At 30.1% G+C, this 20,268-nt stretch overlaps 2 protein-coding genes, 1 non-coding gene and 1 pseudogene across 6 annotated transcripts in view; 3 read left to right on the forward strand and 1 right to left on the reverse strand.

The window, feature by feature from the left end:
• Positions 1-20,268, forward strand: part of LOC113376615 (MDS1 and EVI1 complex locus protein EVI1-A-like) — a 236,656-nt gene that overhangs the window by 152,026 nt on the left and 64,362 nt on the right. The gene's annotated exons all lie outside the window — the stretch shown is intronic.
• LOC113375284 lies at positions 6-922 on the forward strand (annotated as a pseudogene).
• LOC113375285 (dihydrofolate synthase/folylpolyglutamate synthase-like) lies at positions 1,684-3,003 on the forward strand. The gene has a single exon (XM_026615225.1). It carries the CDS (start codon positions 1,684-1,686, stop codon positions 3,001-3,003), a length of 1,320 nt encoding a protein of 439 aa, XP_026471010.1.
• Trnav-gac lies at positions 5,446-5,518 on the reverse strand. The gene has a single exon. It is a non-coding gene; the product is annotated as a tRNA-Val (tRNA).

A 20,268-nucleotide genomic window follows, 5' to 3' on the forward strand; every position in this document is an offset into this window, starting at 1 on the left:
TTTGCACTGAACATAAATGTGTTCTTGATTCCTGCCGACATCTGGAAAATGAAGGTTTTTAAAGCTACATATCTGCCTGTTAAGCAAAAACGGAATTAGATTTGTCAAAACTCGAGGAAGCAATAACTGAAAAAACAATTCTAGTCTCAGTAATGATGGTAAATAATGAAATGGGGTAATCCAGCCTTTGAAGGAGATAGGTGAGATATGCAGAAAAACATAACATATTTTTCACACTGATGCTGCTCAAGCCTTTGGGAAAATTCCAATTGATGTAAATGAGTTAAACATTGATTTAATGAGCATTTCTAGCCATAAGATTATGGTCCTATGGGAATAGGTGCATTATATGTTCGTAGAAAGAATCCACGTGTAAGATTGACGCCACTTATTAGTGGTGGTGGCCAGGAAAGGGGTATGCGCTCTGGCACAGTTCCAAACTCCCCTTGCAGTTGGTTTTGGGGAAGCTGCACGTATCGCTAAAGAAGAAATGCAAGAGGAAGAAATTAGACTGGAAGGATTGAGAGATATTTTATACCAAAGAGTAAAAAGAGGCATTCCTGATGTTGTATTAAATGGTGATTATGAGAATAGAATACCTGGCAATTTGAACTTAAGTTTTCCTTACATTGAAGGTGAGTCACTTATTATGGCAATAAAGGATTTAGCAGTAAGTTCTGGTTCTGCATGCACGTCTGCATCACTTGAGCCTTCTTATGTTATAAGATCACTGAATAATGGCCATGATCTTGAGCACTCTTCAATTAGATTTGGACTTGGTCGATTTACCACTAAAGAAGAAGTGGAATACGCGTCGAGCCTTGTGGCTAAAAATGTTGGTCGACTGAGAGAAATGAGTCCGCTTTGGGAAATGGTGCAAGATGGTATAGATTTAAGCACCGTAAAGTGGGATGCTCATTGATTATGGTTGCGATTTTATCAATAGCTGGTGTTGGAGGAATAAGCAGTAAACACTTATTCTTTACTAATCCGTGGCAGATCTGCCAAATCAAGCAAAATTTTGTTTGCTTGCAAACCCTGCTTCCTTTAAGCTTTATAAGGGCTAATATTTTTTAAATATTACAGTTTTATGAATATTATCAAAGTTTTAGTGCTCTTTTTCTGCATTACGGTTTCATCAAATACATACACTCATTGCGCAGATCATAAAATTTTCATACAAACTATGAAGCAGCAAGTAGATAACATATTTGCAAAGGGAAATAAGGATCGGAAGTACATATATTCAAAGCTCCAGGAAATGATTCATGATCATGTTGATCTTAAAGGAATATCCAGGTTTGTTATGGGAAAGCATTGGACTATGGCTCCAAAGAGAGAAAAAGCAATCTTTTTAAGAGAATATGAAATATATCTAACGCGCTTATGTACTAAAATTATATATAAGTATATGAATGATAGTGAAATGACTGTGATGAGTACAAGAGTAGTTGACGATAACACTTGCTTAGTCAATACGAGATTTTCTTATGGCAATGAAGAGTTTACAAATGTTGACTTTAAAATTACTAAAGATGGTAACTCCTTCTCGATAAGTGATGTTGTGATGAGTGGTATAAGCATTGCTATTAATCAACGCTCTCAATTTAACGAAAAGATTGATATGCATAGTATTACAAATGTAATAGAAGAGCTGAAATGTAGCAATAGTCTATGATATATATGCCGCATTGGCCTAAACCACTTGGTAAAAGGCCTGGTGACTTTTCTCTGAGTCGCATGAAAAGCTTTTTAAATGGGCTCGATAATCCTGAGAAGAAAATATCACAGGCAATTTACATAGCTGGTACCAATGGAAAGGGGTCAACGCTATCGTTTATAAGATATATAATGCAAGCAGCAGGATATAGTGTTCATACATACACCTCTCCACATTTAATTCATTTTAATGAAAGGATAGTTATTGCAGGTAATTACATTGATGATAATGAGTTATATAATTTACTAGAAGAATGTCGTGCGGTTGTTGCAGAGCAGCATATCACTTTATTTGAAGCTGCAACAGTTGCGGCCTTTTTAGCTTTTTCCCGCCATGAGGCAGACATTGCCTTAATTGAGGTGGGTATGGGTGGAAGGCTTGACGCAACAAATGTGATAGATAATCCAATTTTAACAATAATTACGTCTATAGGGCTTGATCACACCGAATATCTTGGTCCTACTATGGAAATTATAGCAACAGAAAAAGCTGGAATAATGAAGCCTAATGTTTCTTGCGTAATAGCACCACAAAACAAGTCTGTGATGAATACGCTGGAGCATCACGCAATAGGGGCAAAATCTCCTTTATATAGAGGTGGTTATGAGTGGAATTGCACGCAACAAAATGGTAAAATGTTTTTTCAATCAGCTATTCAATCAATAGAGTTTCCTTTGCCAGCATTAAGGGGTGGTCATCAAGTAATAAATGCAGGAAATGCCATTGCAGCATGTAGTATTTTGAGTGGCAAACATGGATTTAATATTGGAGAGGAAGATATTGCTTCGGGTTTGCAAAATGCCTATTGGCCAGCACGGTTAGAGCACATAAAAGAAGGGAGATTAGTTTCTTTGCTGCCAAAAGATTGGCAATTATTTTTAGATGGTGCACACAACAGCGATGGCGCAAGAGTATTGTCTGAATGGATAAAGGATAACTTTGCTGAAGGTATCTATGTGATTTTCGGCGTTACACGCAATAGAAATGTAGAGGAGTTTTTGACATATTTAAAGCCATATACAAAGTTGTTATGTGCAGTTTGCGTAAAATCAGAACCCAAAGCAACAAGCACAGATTTGATCAAAAAAGGAGCTAATAACATAGGAATAGAAGCAATTGAGTGCGAATCAATCAGCGATGCAATATTAAATCACATATTAAAAGCATCTACTCAAAATATAAAAACTATACTAATTTACGGTTCACTGTTCTTAACCAGAGATTTGGCTATAGAAAACAATTATCAATTAAGAGATGGTCAAGTTGCCTCCTCTACTGGTTAAAAAAGTTTAGTGAAACTTGACCAATTTTGCTATAGTTTTAGTGATAATGCCTGGAGTGTCTGAAGGAACTTCCAAGCTAAGCAATTCTTTTATAGCAGATTCACTGTTTTCATTTGCTATGAAATTATGCAAAATGTTTTCTATATTCTTAGTGATGTCGTGCTTTCTTATAGGATGATCTAGCGGGTATCGCTTATTGATAGTCTGAATACTGGAATACTCGACAAAAGCCTGATCTTTAAATGCAAGCTGTCTTAGTATCCATTCAGCCGGGCGGTAAAATAAAGAGTAGACAAGGAATGCTAAAAAGGTAAACTAGAGTGGCTGTGAGGTAATATGGTTGATCTTTTAGAATTTTGCGAAAGTTTAAAGCAGACTATAGAAAAGTTAGAAACAAAAATAGAAGAGCTTAAAGCAGAAAATAAAGCGCTAAGGATCGAAAACGCTGAGTTAAAAGAAAGGCTTGGCTTAAATTCAAAAAATTCATCTATACCAAGCTCCAAAGAATTATATAAGATGAGGGAAAATAAGCCAAAAAGTGACAGGAAAGTAGGAGCACAGGTTGGACATAAAGGCAGTTACCGCCCTAAAATGGAGGCAGATGAGATGGTAAAAATAGAACTGCCCAATACGTGTGAGTGCGGAGGAGAAATTGCGGTATCAAAAGATCCGTATACTCATCAAAAGGTCGATTTGCCGGAAATCAAGCCGTATGTAGTTGAATATTAACTAGAGCATGGACGTTGCAAAAGATGTGGAAAAAGAAAAAGTAGCAAGCTACAAGAAGGAGTAACTGCGGACACATTTGGTCCAAGAGTTAAGTCAGTAATTGCAGCATTAAGTGGATTTTACAAGAATTCGAAAAAAGAAGTGGCAAATATTATAAAGGACATTTTCAACCTGGATATCAGCGTCGGTAGTATCCATTCAGGTGTATGGCTTAAGAAGCAATAGCCAGTAGGTTTTGAAAAGGATTTAACTTCTTTTGCCTCCAAGTCAAGTACAATGAAATTATCCTCTCAAGAAACATATTTCCCCGTTTCGATTGTGTAAAATATGAAACTTTTCGGTAAACAACGTAATGCCGAATCTGTCGCTCAGCATAGTTGTTTGTCAGTGGAATATTTTCTGGATCGTCCAAAAATTTCCACATCATCAGATCCGATTTCATGATATTTTTTGCTACTCGAGACGCTCCAATTGCCTCGGGTAAATTTGATATATTCTTTAAGTAATATCTCGTTCGCTTGCGTAATTTTCTTGCTCTTCTTATGAACCTTAATGTGTCTATTTCATCCTTTAACAGAGCTTTTTTCAATGCAAATAATTCAGTAGCAACATTCCTTAAATAATACCCCAAAACTTTCACTTCGCTATTCCAACTATGAGACAACCTTTCAAAATCTCTTGCTAAATGTGCCCAACAGACCTGCCTTTTCTTGCTGGAAAAGTAGTTGTAAGCTGCATATCTGTCGGTCACTACTAGGTTGTTATTCTTTCCAAATTTACTATTTTCCAGGACTTTCATCCCTCTTGACTCTGTCAATTTGATCACACTTCCTATTTTGCTCGCAAACATCCAGCACCAGCCCTGTTTACCTTTGTTGTAATGGCTAGTTTCATCGATATGTAAAATTTTGCTCTTGCTTACCTCTTCCTCAATTTGCTCATATGCTTCTTGGCATTTTTCTGCCACTCTAGCCTCGCTATTTGATACACTACCGACGCTGATATCCAGGTTGAAAATGTCCTTTATAATATTTGCCACTTCTTTTTTCGAATTCTTGTAAAATCCACTTAATGCTGTAATTACTGACTTAACTCTTGGACCAAATGTGTCCGCAGTTACTCCTTCTTGTAGCTTGCTACTTTTTCTTTTTCCACATCTTTTGCAACGTCCATGCTCTAGTTAATATTCAACTACATACGGCTTGATTTCCGGCAAATCGACCTTTTGATGAGTATACGGATCTTTTGATACCGCAATTTCTCCTCCGCACTCACACGTATTGGGCAGTTCTATTTTTACCATCTCATCTGCCTCCATTTTAGGGCGGTAACTGCCTTTATGTCCAACCTGTGCTCCTACTTTCCTGTCACTTTTTGGCTTATTTTCCCTCATCTTATATAATTCTTTGGAGCTTGGTATAGATGAATTTTTTGAATTTAAGCCAAGCCTTTCTTTTAACTCAGCGTTTTCGATCCTTAGCGCTTTATTTTCTGCTTTAAGCTCTTCTATTTTTGTTTCTAACTTTTCTATAGTCTGCTTTAAACTTTCGCAAAATTCTAAAAGATCAACCATATTACCTCACAGCCACTCTAGTTTACCTTTTTAGCATTCCTTGTCTACTCTTTATTTTACCGCCCGGCTGAATGGATACGCAAAAATGCTCTATCCTTTTGAGAAAACATAGGTTAATATTAAGAGATTATGTTAAATAGTGGGTAACACTGGGTTCGAACCAGCGACCGCTTGCACGTCAAGCAAGTGCTCTACCAGCTGAGCTAATTACCCATCGGGCCTTAAGTGTAGCACTTTGCTAGAATGCAAGTCAATAGACTATCCATAAGATGATCTAATTGACAACTAAGTTTTGGTTAACGTGTATGCCAAACATAATGATTTATTAAAAAAGATGCTTTTAAGGTATTGCATTTTACTTCTACTTTCGCTATAAGATTGCTGTAAGTTGAACATTCAACATTTTTTATATAATGATTTCGAAATTTTTTTGGGGGCACTTCAATGAAAAAATCTACCTACACTAGAACTGCTCTAGCTTCTTTATTAACCATTTACTCTTTCAGCAGCTTTGCAGCTGATTTTTCTACTGAAAGTGTTAGGGAAGTAGAAAAGCAAGAGAACACAAAAACTTCTGCAAAAATGGAAGTAATGAAAACAGCAAATCCAAAGCTGAAAGAGAAAATGGACAGAATATGCAATGCTGATCCAAGAAAAAAAGCTGACGAGCTTAAAAAGAAAGCTGATGATCTGAAAAGAAAAGAGGATATGAAGCTAGCAGCTGAGCAGAAGAAAAAAGAAGAGGCTAGATTAGCAAGTGAGAAAAAAGCGAAGCTTGCAAGTGAGAAAGAGGCAAAAAGAAAAGAAGCGCAAGCTCTCAAAGAAAAAAATAAAGCTTTGAAAGAAGAAGCTAAAGCTAAGGCTCGTAAATAAAGCTGAAGTTAGTGATAAAACGAGAAGCGTAAAAACAGTTAACAAAAGTGTAGAGAAGGCAAACCCTGTTGTTTCATCTGACGGTGTGGATATTCTGAGTGCTAGTCAAGAAAAAGATGGCTTGAGAATAACTTTTGGTGGTGTTGTTGATGCTCAAGGTTATGGTAAAGTCGGTCCAAGTGGTGATGAGTATAAGCGCTATCATATTATGGCTGGCAAAGCTGTAGATTATATAGTGCTACTGATAATGCAATAAAGGGAGCAAATCCAATCTTTCCAAGAGGGATAGGAAACCTTGGTGATTATAGCAATGACACTGGTATGATTGCAGATGCAATATTGCACTTGAGAGCAGAAAATAAAAATGAAGAGCTTGGTCTTCTTTATGGTGCTGATGTGCAATTCCATGTTCCAGTTACAGAAGGAAGGGTACATCGCAAGGTATTAATGCTGCAAGAGGCAGAAGTGCACATGTGTTTATAAATTCAGAGTATGGTGATGTGAAACTCGGTTACCAATTTGGTCCTGAAGCTCTTATGAGACTTGATGCAACAAGAATTGCAACTGTTGATGGAGGTCCAGATAGCGACTGGTACAGAAAAGTTAACTTAGAGGGAAGTGCTGCAAGCTTTCCATTCTATGTAACTCCACGTCTTTATACAGAAAGCTTCTCAAGTGAAAGTGAAAAACTCTCTTTCCGCATGGCAGGCAAATATAACAAAGGTGTTATGACCACATTGCCATTTAGAGTAGCTTACTACTCACCAAAATACATGGGTGCAAGATTTGGTATCAGCTACGCTCCTCATTATGAGGCTAGCTTGTTTAGTGTAAGTGAGAGTGCAATTGGACTCACTGATTTCTTTCACAATCTTATTTCAGATAGATAAAAGATGAAAAATAAATTTCTTTTGTTAGGAATGCATTTCTGCTAGGAATTTGTCAATGTGGAAAGGAATGCGTGTTAAATGTATTGTAAAAAAAATTCTCTATGCAGTATATCTATGTGTTTTCCTTCAGAGGAAATGTCGTTAGAATGCGTTTAGAGTTTAAGGACCGGTTGCTCAACCGTACGTTAAGAAAATGATGAAATATGATGCTTTTTCTGTTATAATAAACGTAAGGGAAGAAAATTGTCATAGAAAACCAAATTGCAATAGTTACTTAAATAACTAAACTTAAAAGTTTGCTTTGTTTTAATCGCGGAATTATAATTTTTGCCACAAAACTTCTTTTTTGTAACTCTTCTAGTTATGTTATATTATTAAAATTATTAAATATTTACACGATCATTAAATGAAAAGGAAATTGGATTGGACCAATTCTTCAAAAAGAGTACTTTCTACATAACGTCGTTGAAGGTAAAGTAGAATAACTGCAAAGATTGGGAAGAAGAATGCAGATGGTTGACGATTATCGCAAAAAAATACAGGGAACTGAAAGCCAGAGCACAGAACCAGGAAACATGGAAGCAGAAGTATAGAAGGGAAAATTTATAAAAGTGTATAAAGAAAAAAGGTAAAAGAAAGGGAAACATTGATTTGTCGTGCTCTCACACCATGGACTACTACCATTTATTATTATTATTATTTTTATTATTTATAGATATTTCCCAAAGTCTATAACATGTTACAATTTGAGGATGAGAGGAAATAGCCAATTGAATTCCGAAAGGAACATCCCAATTCGATTGTCATTTTATTATTAAACAGATGCCGATGGAAGAACAAATTGCACAATTGTATCGAATCGTATCAGATTCTCAATTTTCTCGCATTATGTGTATTGTGTGCGCGGCGAATAGGGTTCTACAGAGACACATGCTTTGAAGTATCATTATGAAAATAATAGCATTATTAGAATATTTCATGTGGATATTACTTATATGATGTATATAATTCAATGTATAATGGTTATCCAACATAATTATTATATAAAGTCAAAATAATCATAATAAAATAATAAAAGATTTTGTTTGTTGTTAGAAATTTGTTGGTAGAATAAGATTCGACAAGTACTTGTACAAGTATTAACTTTGAATATGAATATATTAAAATCAGATTTTGAAATTAAAACAAGTACTGAATTTTAATCTTGGTATACGTTTTCTTAGTTTGAAAATTTTTATCATTGATTATGTGTCACAAATTATCGATTTCGTACCAAATACTACACTAGGTGCACCCCATGGTCATTTTTACACTTGCGACACCTCACCCTAAAATATTGCGTATTTAACGCCGCCTTTCATTATTCGGTACAGGACGTATTTTTTCAACTTTTTTATCCACTTGCTCTTGGAACAATAACTTAGATTTGATACAAAACAAAAAAAATACATTGACTAAAAAAATTAGAATTAACTAGCAAAGAACTAAATAGCGACGAACTCGTACATTTTGGTGGCAGCGGTGAGACTTTGAGAAAACTTTTTGAACTCAAAAAAATTAGAAAATACAATTTTGCCTAATTAGCAGAAGCAAGAATAATAAACAAATATCAAACGTGTATATCACTCATATTTCATATTGTAAAAATAAAATCATTTGATACTTTATAGTATTTCAAATCTCGCATTTAAATAATGATATCAATAAGTTTGTCAATCACTGTATTAATATTAATACAGTATTAATAACAATATTTTCATAAAATAATATGAACTTTTTCAATAATGATAGTATAATAATATAATTCACTTCTAACAAATTACTTAAATGAAGCATATTGTCCAAATGCAAAGAATTTAAGCAATAGAAACAGTATGCGGCTACAATAGAATTTTAAATGTGCTTTTGTTTTAGGTTTAATTAAAATTAAATATTAGAAATTACAATACATCAAAATTTAATAACCAACAAGTTATATATGGAAACACAGCTAGATTGGACAATTCAGGTACAGAAACCAAATTTCGAATAGTTCAATATATTTATAGTAGCATACTAATTGCTAAAGGTGCCTTATAACGAGCGAATACCGTTCATATCAAATGCTCTAAATTTGACATCAAGCAACACTGATATCAATTTCTTTAAAATATAGTTCAGATAACTACCTCTAATTAACCATATCTAGTCTGGGGACAAAGTGATAACTAGGTAAAGGTCTACATTATGACCAGTATAATTATTATCTTATCATCATAAGTTTTGTTATGACTTCAAAAACCTTATCATTCGTGTAAACCGCCACATGGAACGTTGGTATTGATTTTTTGGCCCTTACTCTGGCGAGAAAGATCGGCGTTAGAACGTACGAAACTCCATTTCGTTCTTCTCGGAGTCGCCTGTCGTCTATGCATTCTCTCATACCTTATTCTGCAACCAGAACACGTACACAGGTACAGACATCGAGAAAATAGTTCCCAGAAAAGGAAGTTTCAGTGGCTTTGCTACATGGATGGGCCGAGATCGGCACGCGAACGAAATGTGGCCCGCGAAAACAAGGTATAGAGAGAATTATATGAATTCGGGAATACATTTATAACAAATTCAAGAAGTTCATGGTCATCAGAAATTAATGTTTTTGGTATTACAGATAATAAACCCACTTTAAATATATGAATATTTCCAAATTAACGGCTAGTTCAACTTATTTACTAAAGATTTCATATGAACACTTATTAAAAAAAAATTCACAAGTTGATGTTTGCTAAATGTGTCGTAATAGATACATTTGAAAGCAAAAACCATTGACAGTATCTAAAATTAATACAAATTTTCGAAACCAATTTTTTGGTCCTTGGACAAAACCAAGAACAAGACTTGAAGAATCGATTGACAATTAAGATGTAAATATGTTTTCGTTATTTAAAAATGTACTTAATAAACCTATTGACATTTCTAGTTTTTTCTAGTACTTAAATGCAATTTTTCAATAAAGTTTTGAATTTTTTCTTTTTGCAATATGAAAGATTAGGAATATATTTATCATCTGTTTATTAACCTTAATTTCAGATAATTAAGAAAAAATATTTTTTCAAGTATTTTAAGTGTTCACTTATAGTTTCATTAAAAACCAAACTATGTCTAATCAGAAAAGATTTGCCAAAATCTTTTTGGCACCGCTGCCACCAAAATGTTAAGATTTTCATATTTCATTTTTATTTAACAGACTATAATTTGTTCATTAACCATATTTTCTAAAAATTAAGCAAATTTTTTTTTAAGTATTTTAAGTGTTGACTCATAGTTTCATTAAAAACCAAACTATGTCTAATCAGAAAAGCTTCACCAAAGTAACACCGCTGCCACCAAAATGTTAAGATTTTCTTATTTTATTCTTATTTAACAGGCTAGAATTTGTTTGTTAACCATAATTTCTGAAAATTAAGGAAAAATATTTTTTCAAGTATTCTAAGTGTTGGCTTATAGTTTCATTAAAAACCAAAGGCAATATAAAATTTAACTATCATAAAATTTTGCTTTGCATTATTATTATAAATTAACTTTAAATTTTATATTATATCTTATTTTGTTTCGAATGCATCAATCATTGAGAATGTGCAACAATTTTTGTGATTGCTAAACTGTTTAAGTAGTTATCTTGATTAATGTAAAAAATCACACCTGGAGTTAGTTGAAACAAAACCTTGTGGCTAGTCGTACCATACAAAAAATTATATACAGATTCAAGTGATAAAAAATGTGAATTGTGTTACAGAAGACACTATATCTTTTGTTTTTTGATAAACTACATAAAAATTGATAAAAAAATTAATTTACAGGAGACGTTATATATTTTAATTTAATTAATTATAGTTTGCGTTGATGTATGAAAAAAATTACTTTTTGTTAGAAACAAGTCAATTTTATTAAAAATGAGTGAAGAATAAATTGTCAGAGGCTTTATTGTCGTTTTTTGTCAATAGTACTTGCTTCGGTAGACTGTACAACTAGCCCCAAACACGGGGTAAGATGTAACATTGCACTTTTTGTGAGAATTAATTGTGTAATAATGAACAATAGTTGTAGAATTATTTTTACTTGATTTGGTAGAGCAATAGTTAAAACTTTATCTATCTTCCTTTCATAGAAATATAATCAGTGTATCTCATGATATATTCAAATAAAAACTTTTACAACAAGCTCCTGGCTTTCCTATATTCGGTATAACTAATGAAAATACATTCTGCTATTGCATTTATTTAAAAATTTCATAAACATTTTTTTAAATATATAATATGAATATAAAAGTTGTATTGATACCTATGAAATATGGTTAATGGAATATGATACTAACAATTCAAATATAACTAAATTTAAATAAAATAAAAAACGTCACAAAATTCAAAATTATACAACTATTTCGATGAGACATAGATAAAATTGAATTTTATCTTATGTAGTGAGATTTCATTCTAATAACTTATATAATATCAAATAAACTTTAAATCCTTTATTTATATTATATAATTATTTAGTTGAATCTTTTATTGAAATTATTAACAAAAAGCTTTAAGCATATAAAAATTTTTCGTAAATAATGATAGAGCATAGTGACGTAAACAAATAAAGTTTTTATTATTTTTCATATGGTATATAAGTTATAAAAAAATAAGTATTTTTTCTATTTGTACTGCCTTAATAGAACAAAAATCCCCGGGTTCAAAGAAAACTGTATCATGGTTATAACAGGCTCAATCGAGTTACAAACAAGTATCAGTTGCTCTCATAATGTTCTATTAAGCGAGTTATAAAATTACAGCTAACTTATATGCTTGGTAATATTTTATAATCCATTAATAATGTTCACTTATTACACCATCATTAAAATTAGTATAGACATTAGCAAATTACTAAGCCGACTTAATATCGACATATAACAACTTATGGCAAAAATACTAGTTTATGTTTGATAGATCAACGGAACTCAAAAACTATGGCAGAAAGCTGTATCATATGATAAAGTACCGATATCTTAATAATATAAAATGGCATGTATCCATATTAATTACTATACAAAAGAAAAGTCCATTTATCTTGACTGATAATTTCATGTATTTTGAAACAAAGTTTGCTGTGTTTAATAGATAAAAAAAATCTAACTGCATTATCTAATAAATCTTATGTGATATCGTGAATCCAGAATATCAATTATTGGATGTTTTCATAAATAAGCGATATATAATAAAAAAAACTATTCTCACATTAGTTAGTGCATGAAAACACACAAATAATATCATAATAAATTAACTCTAGCAATTAAAATAAAGTAACTCTTGGATTATAGTTTGTAACCATCACTTAGCCTGAAAATAAATCATAGTATACATTAGGGTGGTCCTTAATATGGATGTTCTCAAAATTCCTTGTTCTCAGGGGTTCAAATGCTTTCAAATTGATGAAAAAAATTCTTTGAAAGTTTTAGCTCTCAATGTTAACTTTAAGATAGTTCGCCCTCCAATCAAAGCTTCTTTGTTTTTCTTTCTAAGTAAATACTCATTTTATGAAATATATCAAAATTTTGCTGTAATTTTTTTATTTATAATCAAAAAAAGCAAATTCAATATTGTTCGCAAAATTTTGCAGTTTGCTTTTATGAAATTCTAAAAAAGAATGCACTCTGCAACATAAAAATATTAAACAAAAGACTTGGTGTTATATAAAAAGAAACTAAAAGTTGGTATTTTGTCTTTAGGCAAGTTGCATGAACTTCTAGATATGGGTAAATAATAGTACTTTATAATAATGTACCTTCGTAAAAACTTAGCTCTTCAACTGCACGTACACGATTATGATTCACGACGTATGTCCTAAAATTAAATTTTAGTTTTTCAAAATCTAGTCAGTAATTTTGGCGAATATGTTGATGAAACATTTAGCACCTAACTGCTAACTATGATAAAAATGCTGAGCGAATGTGCAAAACTAATTTATACCAGTACCTACTTATCGAATTCCATCAAATGGCATTCAAATATTTAAAATCAGTGCAGCCGTTCTTGACAAAACATCGTAAAATCGTAATTATAATTGTAAAAATGTCACATACTTTCAATTTTAATTTAATAAAATAAACCTTTTTTTTATTAGAAATAAATAATTTTGCAAAATATTTATTTGTATACTCGATTCCAAATTGAATTCCGTTTATTAACTTCCCGTAGGGTAAGTTATAGTAATCGCAAAAAAATCGAAAATGAAAATTTTTATATATCTTTACGTTTCAGAGGTTTCTGAACATTTTGGCATACCTTAGAAAAAATGGATGTATGTGTGTGTGTGTGTGTGTGTGTGTGTGTGTGTGTATGTATGTGCGGATACAAATTTTCGTCGACGATTTCGGGAACACGGATTAACCGATTTGAATAATTCAAAAAACATTCGATTCGTATTGATAAGGAGACGTGCTGATTAGTTTTTGGCGAAGGCAGGTCTAGTCGTTCCGGAGATACGGGGCAAAAAGAGCCGAGAACGGTAACTCAGTTTTTAAGAGAACGGAGCGTCCGATTTTAATAATTCAAAAAACATTTTGCTTGTATCGACAAGATAAAGAATTGATAAAATTTTCATAAAGGCAGGTCTAGTGGTTTCGGAGATCTAACAAAAAAAGTAAAAAAAGATGCCATTTGGCGATCAAAAATGATCATTAGACATATGCACATCAAATTTTCAGATATTTTATAGAGATTTTAACAATAAGTATAAATTTTGTTTATTTTCCTATGGGTTCCGTATCAATGTTTACCCGTTAGACAGCGACGCCGCGCTTTATATTTTGTCTCTGTGCAGTTAAAGCAGTACGATTGCTTTGAAAAACAAGTTCAGATCTTCCAAAATATGTCAAAATAAAAAAAACATTTTTTTTTAAAAAAAAAAAAAAATTTAAATTTTTTTAAAAAAAATTTAAAAAAAAAATTTTTTTTTTTCAAAAAAAGTAATTTTTTGTCCAATTTATAGTTTCTCAAAAATCTTATTTTTTCGAAGTAAATTTTTTCAAAAATGTTAATCGTTTATAAAAAAAATAATAATTTTTGGTACGGGAAGTTCCAGCAATTTGCCTTAAGGCACGATGCCCTAATTGCCTCAAGACAGAATTCCACTTACAGCTAGTTAAAATTGAATTGTTTAACATCTTACGTAATATTAGCCCGGGCACCAACGCACCGGGTCGTTGTCGCATGTATTAGCCCTTTTTTTTGTCGATTTCATTAATCAGTTCTTCAATAACGGTGCTCTGCAAATGCGGTTCTCATACTACGAGAAATAAAAAGTGGGACTGTCCCCCGATTACACTATTGTTCTATAACAAGGGTTTCGTTTAATATTTTATTAGTTTTTTTCGTGCCACATAGAAATGTTCTTATTATTAGTAGCAAAATATTAGTGTAAAAGGCTCCGATATCATGTTTATTATCAATTACTTTTTTTTATAATATAATCCTTATCCAGGTTATATTATTGCTGTGTACGGCATCGGTTTTTGAAGTTTTGGAACTCTTATAGAACGCTAGCCATTTAAAAAAAATCTACTTGAAAATTTTAGTATTGGAAAATAGTATTTTAGTTCAATCAGTTAATATATAATATCAATTAATATATAATATATAATAATATTATCATATCTTTATATAAACTCTTCCATTTTTTATGAAACAATTTATAATTTATCATGTCTTTCTTGAATTTTCTAGTCTCCATATAACGCGTAGCAATGAATTAGCTTGGTAGCACGGTTATAATATTACACGGTACGCACTCACCGCGTTATTAGAGGATTATTATATAACGTTCACATAGCGTACATTTAGTTTTTTTCAAATATTTCTTTAATTAATAATCGAAATAGGTTATTTTTATATTTATGTAACAACAAACACCCAAATATGACATCGCGCAATAAATGACACACAAAACAGATACGACTGTGTTAATAATTTCAATTAAAAAACAACTTTATATCATTTCCATTTTTTAATTAGCGCGAAATCGCTTTCAGCATCCTCAAAAACATTAAAAATAATTTATTGCAAAGCTCTTTATTCCATTCGCAAGTGCAATGATTCGCATACTTAATGGCGAGAGACAATATGCAGTTGTTGATAATTTTCTGGAATGATAACTGCAGTTCAGTTACATTTTTATATACCGTATATTTACGTTAATTTATGTGCCAAGGTTAAATGTTATGCCGATAAATATTAAAAAGTGAAAGTACGGAAAAAACTACCATGATATCATTAAGAAGTTTTAGCGGGATGGAAGATCTTTTAAATAAATTCGGTCAAATTGTTCACAACGATTTTTTAAATTAGGGCTCCGTAGTAAGAGAAAGCTTCTTAATTTTCATTATGCTGTAATTATGTACGGTAATTAGTTTTGAAAAGTTCAAGATTATATTGTGTGAAAAGTTAAATTTTATTTGCTATCATCGAGTTAGAATATTCAAGTTGTTCTAATGTCTTTTTGAATGATCTGATAAATAACACATCATTATTACATATATCGTTTTTTCATTATCTATTGAAACATATTTGCCCAATTGTATCGTTATGCATTAAAAGTTTGTAAATATAATAATGACGAATAGGTGATTCCAGTAATTAATATCCAGTTTATTTCATTTACTCCGTATGTATAATGTTTTGTACACGGTATGTGCATAATTGGAAATAACAAATATATAGAACTAATCAAATCAGCAGATCAATTTTGCCTCATCAAATACTCTACCACGTACGTAGTTCAGTAAATAACTTTTCATAATTTATAACTTCAATTAATATGTTTTTGTCAATTTTTTTTGCTAATTTATATTAAATAGAATGTAGAACAGATTCAATTGGTAAATAATATTTTTTTCCTAAAATTTATGTATTGGTAACTAATATGAATTAAATTAAACACAGACTGAATTATATATATATATATATATATATATATTAGGGTGGTCCTTAAAATGGTCATTTTCGAATTTCCTTGCTCCCAGGGGCTCAAATGGTTCCAAATAGATAAAAAACTATTCTCTGAAAGTTTTAGCTCTTAATATTAACGTTTAGATAGAGCGCAATTCAATCAAAGTTTTGTATGGAAATAGCATGGAAAAATTTTCAAAAATTTTAAAAATGTTTTTTTAGATAATTAGATAAATAATTTAGTGAACAAATGAATAAATAAAACTCATTCATTTGTCGCTAACTTATACCTAAAACATTTTTTTTAAATTTTCAAAATTTTTTCCATGCTCTTTTCATACAAACTTTGATTGAATTGCGCTCTATCTAAACGTTAATATTAAGAGCTAAAACTTTCAGAGAATTGTTTTTCATCTATTTGGAACCATTTAAGCCTCTGGGAGCAAGGAAATTCGAAAATGACCATTTTAAGGTCCACCCTAATATATATATATATATATATATATATATATATATATATATATACTCAGTAAACAGAAAAAATTCAATGATAAGGTCTGTATTTACTGCTAAAAATAAAGTAGCGCCATAAAATACGTATTTTTTTCTAATTTGCAAATGATTCAATAATAAACACATTAACACACTGATCAGTACTGATCAATATGTTATTGATCATATCTTATTTTTAATCATTTCATATACATTAATTATAATATAAAAAAAAATATATAAATCTGTAAGATTCTAGGGTTGCAATAATACAAATTTGCTAAATGCAATTGTGAAAAATATTTAATTCTGCAATATTTTCAACAATTATAACCGAGAAAATTAATCTATTTTTTTTAGCTAAGTTTTTCCAAAGCTATTTTGAACGGTTTAATTGCCCATATTTCTTATTCCAAAATATTAAAGTATGAACTTCAGATGTACTTATATATTATGACGACTTGGTTTTTATAATAATTTTGATAGAACATCTACTCTGAATAAATACTATAATTACTCTTTTCATAATTGAAGTTTATTTTATTATTTCGTTGTGATTTTAAATCTATTTTCTCGGTAGTTTCCGTTTTCTATAGCGCAATCATAAGTTTATTTTTAGAATCAATTAGTTGTTTATTAATATGAAAAAGACTAATAAAGAAACCAATTAATGACAAATTAAAATACATGAATTCAAAAATTATACAAATCGTTATTGATTATTGTTTTTCAATTTATATAAAGCCATATAAAATGTATAAATAAATGTAAAACTAAATTCAGAGTGCGTCATGATTTAGTTGTATATTATATAATCGCACACCTGGATCAGAACTGCACTCGATTTAATTAATATATCAATTAAATTGACAATTTATAAATTTTAAACATAAAATTTTTTAATAATATTCTATTAGTTACATTGCAAAAGATATAATAAAAACCAAGTCGTAGCATTAATTAATTCTAAACTATCAACTTAATACCAATAAAAAAATATTCTTCAAAGTCAAATGATACTCAACAGTAGAATGCTTTGGAAAAAATTAAATTAGAGAAATAGTCTAATTAATTATTAGTATAATTTTAATGCATAAACGTACAAAAAATTGCAGAAATTATCAATTGATCTGTTGTTACAAAGAGTAAGTATTTTTTAGTGTTTTAATAGATGTTAGATTTTTTTTGAATAAACAAGGGTACCTGCATAACAGTTTCATTTACACTGGGGATGCATAAATCTGTCTGCACTATTCTTTTGTAAAATCGAATTTTTCTTCATCTAAAGCAAATTATAAGTCAAAAATCAATTATAAATTTGCAATTGCAAAATTCAGTCTTAAGTAGCATTTGTTGCGATTTTGCAATCGACGCAATCACATTGAAATATCTTTTTGGACAACTGATTACTTACTCATTCTTATGACAATGACCACATATATCACAACTTTATTTGATAATAACTATAATTAATGTGACAACTAATAATTGTGAGAAACAAGTAGTCCTTACCTTACTTGTAGTATTTATTTACCGATTAGCATATTTTTTAGATTAGGTAGATGATTATAACTCCATTTGCATTGTTTAGTAATGGTATAAAATTATTGGAATAAATTTTTATCAATAGTAAATATAAACATCATAAAATATAATACATCATTTTCAATTTTATTAAATTTAATAGTTAATTACTGCTACAAAAATTAAAAATTTAAGCATGACTTCAAGATGTAATTTTTTAAATAGAGTCATATTTCTGATATAATTTTTTATTATAAACTTATCGCAAATGTTGCTTATTTTAAATTTTGATATTGGATTTTATAGTTGATTTTTTTTTGTTTACAGATATTTGTTTTTACTAATATGTGTCATTATAGATAAATAGACACTAGATAGATTCAGATAAATTTTTTACTCATATGTGTCATTGTACGTAAATTTTGTTAAATTATTTCCATAAAGTTATATGAAAATAACAATTTAGTTGTTGGAAAATAATTTGAATTACTATTTACCGAGATGAAATAATAGTATAGGATATAAACCTATCGAAAAAATCCCAATAGAAACATTCAAATCGCTTCCAACAGGTGCAATAATAATTTGTTAAATGAAAATTGAATTAGCTTTTCGATATCATTTTAACAGCAATCAATAAATTATTATTATAAGTAATATTTATAATGTTATAATTTATAAAACTGGTTCTTAAACTTTCTTATTCACTCTTATCGCAATGGCAATAAATACATTTCTCAGTATTTTCTCTGTTACTTTGAGTTTATGGTTTTTCAATTTGATTAAACTGGATTGAAAAATAAGTATTTCAAGATATTATTTAACTCAATCTTCGATAAAAAAGGATAGTTTGAAACATGAAATTAATAAACAGAAATTATCTTTAGTCAATAAAAATATTTAGTAAAAGATAATCTGATTATATATAGAGCCATAAATGCCAAATATCAATACGTTTTAATCTTATTGAAATGTCACAACACTTGCATCTATATAACAATCATCTATGTATAATACACATATAACAGATTATCACTCTAAATACGATGTATTTATTAATTCTATATAATTTTATAAGATAAAACTTTTTTGAATAACAATTGTCGCCTAATGTTAGATTGTAAATATCTACATGAATTTTTAATGTATTCGAATGATACACTCAAGTTATAGAATATTCGTTATTGTCATTGTTACACTTTAAATCTTTGATTTTAGGTATCAGAACGTGCATATTTAACCGCGATTAATTATAATTAAATACAGTGCTATTTGGTTTCTAAGAAAATACAAGTAACTCCCATATAAGACGGTAGTTACGTTCAAAAAAAAAAGAAACTAGCGTGTTATGGGAGTTCGTGTTATATGGGGGAAAGAACTAGTACAAAAATAGGGGTTACGTTCTGAGAATTCAAAAAACATGCTATATATAAAGATTTTATAATAACTTTTTTTAAGAAGTAATATACATTACATAAATTATATGATTTTTTTTTGTCATAACTAACAAGTAAGTGCTATACAACGCGATTCTTTTTTACAAGATATCCTCATACTCTGAGCAGTTTTCTGTACTACCTCTAGATCCGTTTGCAAAAAAATTACATTTTCGATTACTTCCTTTTAGCAAAATGATATTTATATATTTAACACACGCAAAGTTATCTATATTAAACTTTTAAGCTCATTTTATTTAAAGAATTATTGTTTTAGAAATATGATATATATTTATATATATATATATATATATATATATATATATATATATATATATATATATATATTGTTCGGATAATTCTAATTTTTTTTTCGATTGAGCATACGTGGTCGAATAATAAATATTAAGTACTGATTTTCTAACATTAATTAAGCTATTGTACGGCGATTTTACTAATTTTAGATTAGATAGAGTTCGATTTTTATAGGTTTTACTATATTTCTTATTTTGGCTTTGCTCAATTCTCAAACCGTGTTATAACAAACCTGGGCATTAAAAGTACCGTGTTATGAGGGGGATGGTCTCAATTCTTAAACCGTGTTAGAGCGAATACGTGTTATAGAAATACCGCGTTATGCAGAGTTATCTGTACTAACGATAAGTAAATAAATAATTGTAACAAAATCCGTAATTTGTTAAAAACCAAAAACTTTATATGCATAATCATAGTAAATTAATTGCTTGAACTTGAATATATTAACCATTTTTCGAAAATAA

The sequence above is a fragment of the Ctenocephalides felis genome, unplaced genomic scaffold, assembly GCF_003426905.1.
Source record: "Ctenocephalides felis isolate EL2017-DRISC unplaced genomic scaffold, ASM342690v1 CF-g0.4_SCAFFOLD_01886, whole genome shotgun sequence".
Lineage (NCBI taxonomy): Eukaryota > Metazoa > Arthropoda > Insecta > Siphonaptera > Pulicidae > Ctenocephalides > Ctenocephalides felis.

Bases quoted from the DNA above. Each gene is read 5' to 3' on its own strand.
- LOC113375285 (XM_026615225.1), top strand. From the start codon at position 1,684: ATGCCGCATTGGCCTAAACCACTTGGTAAAAGGCCTGGTGACTTTTCT.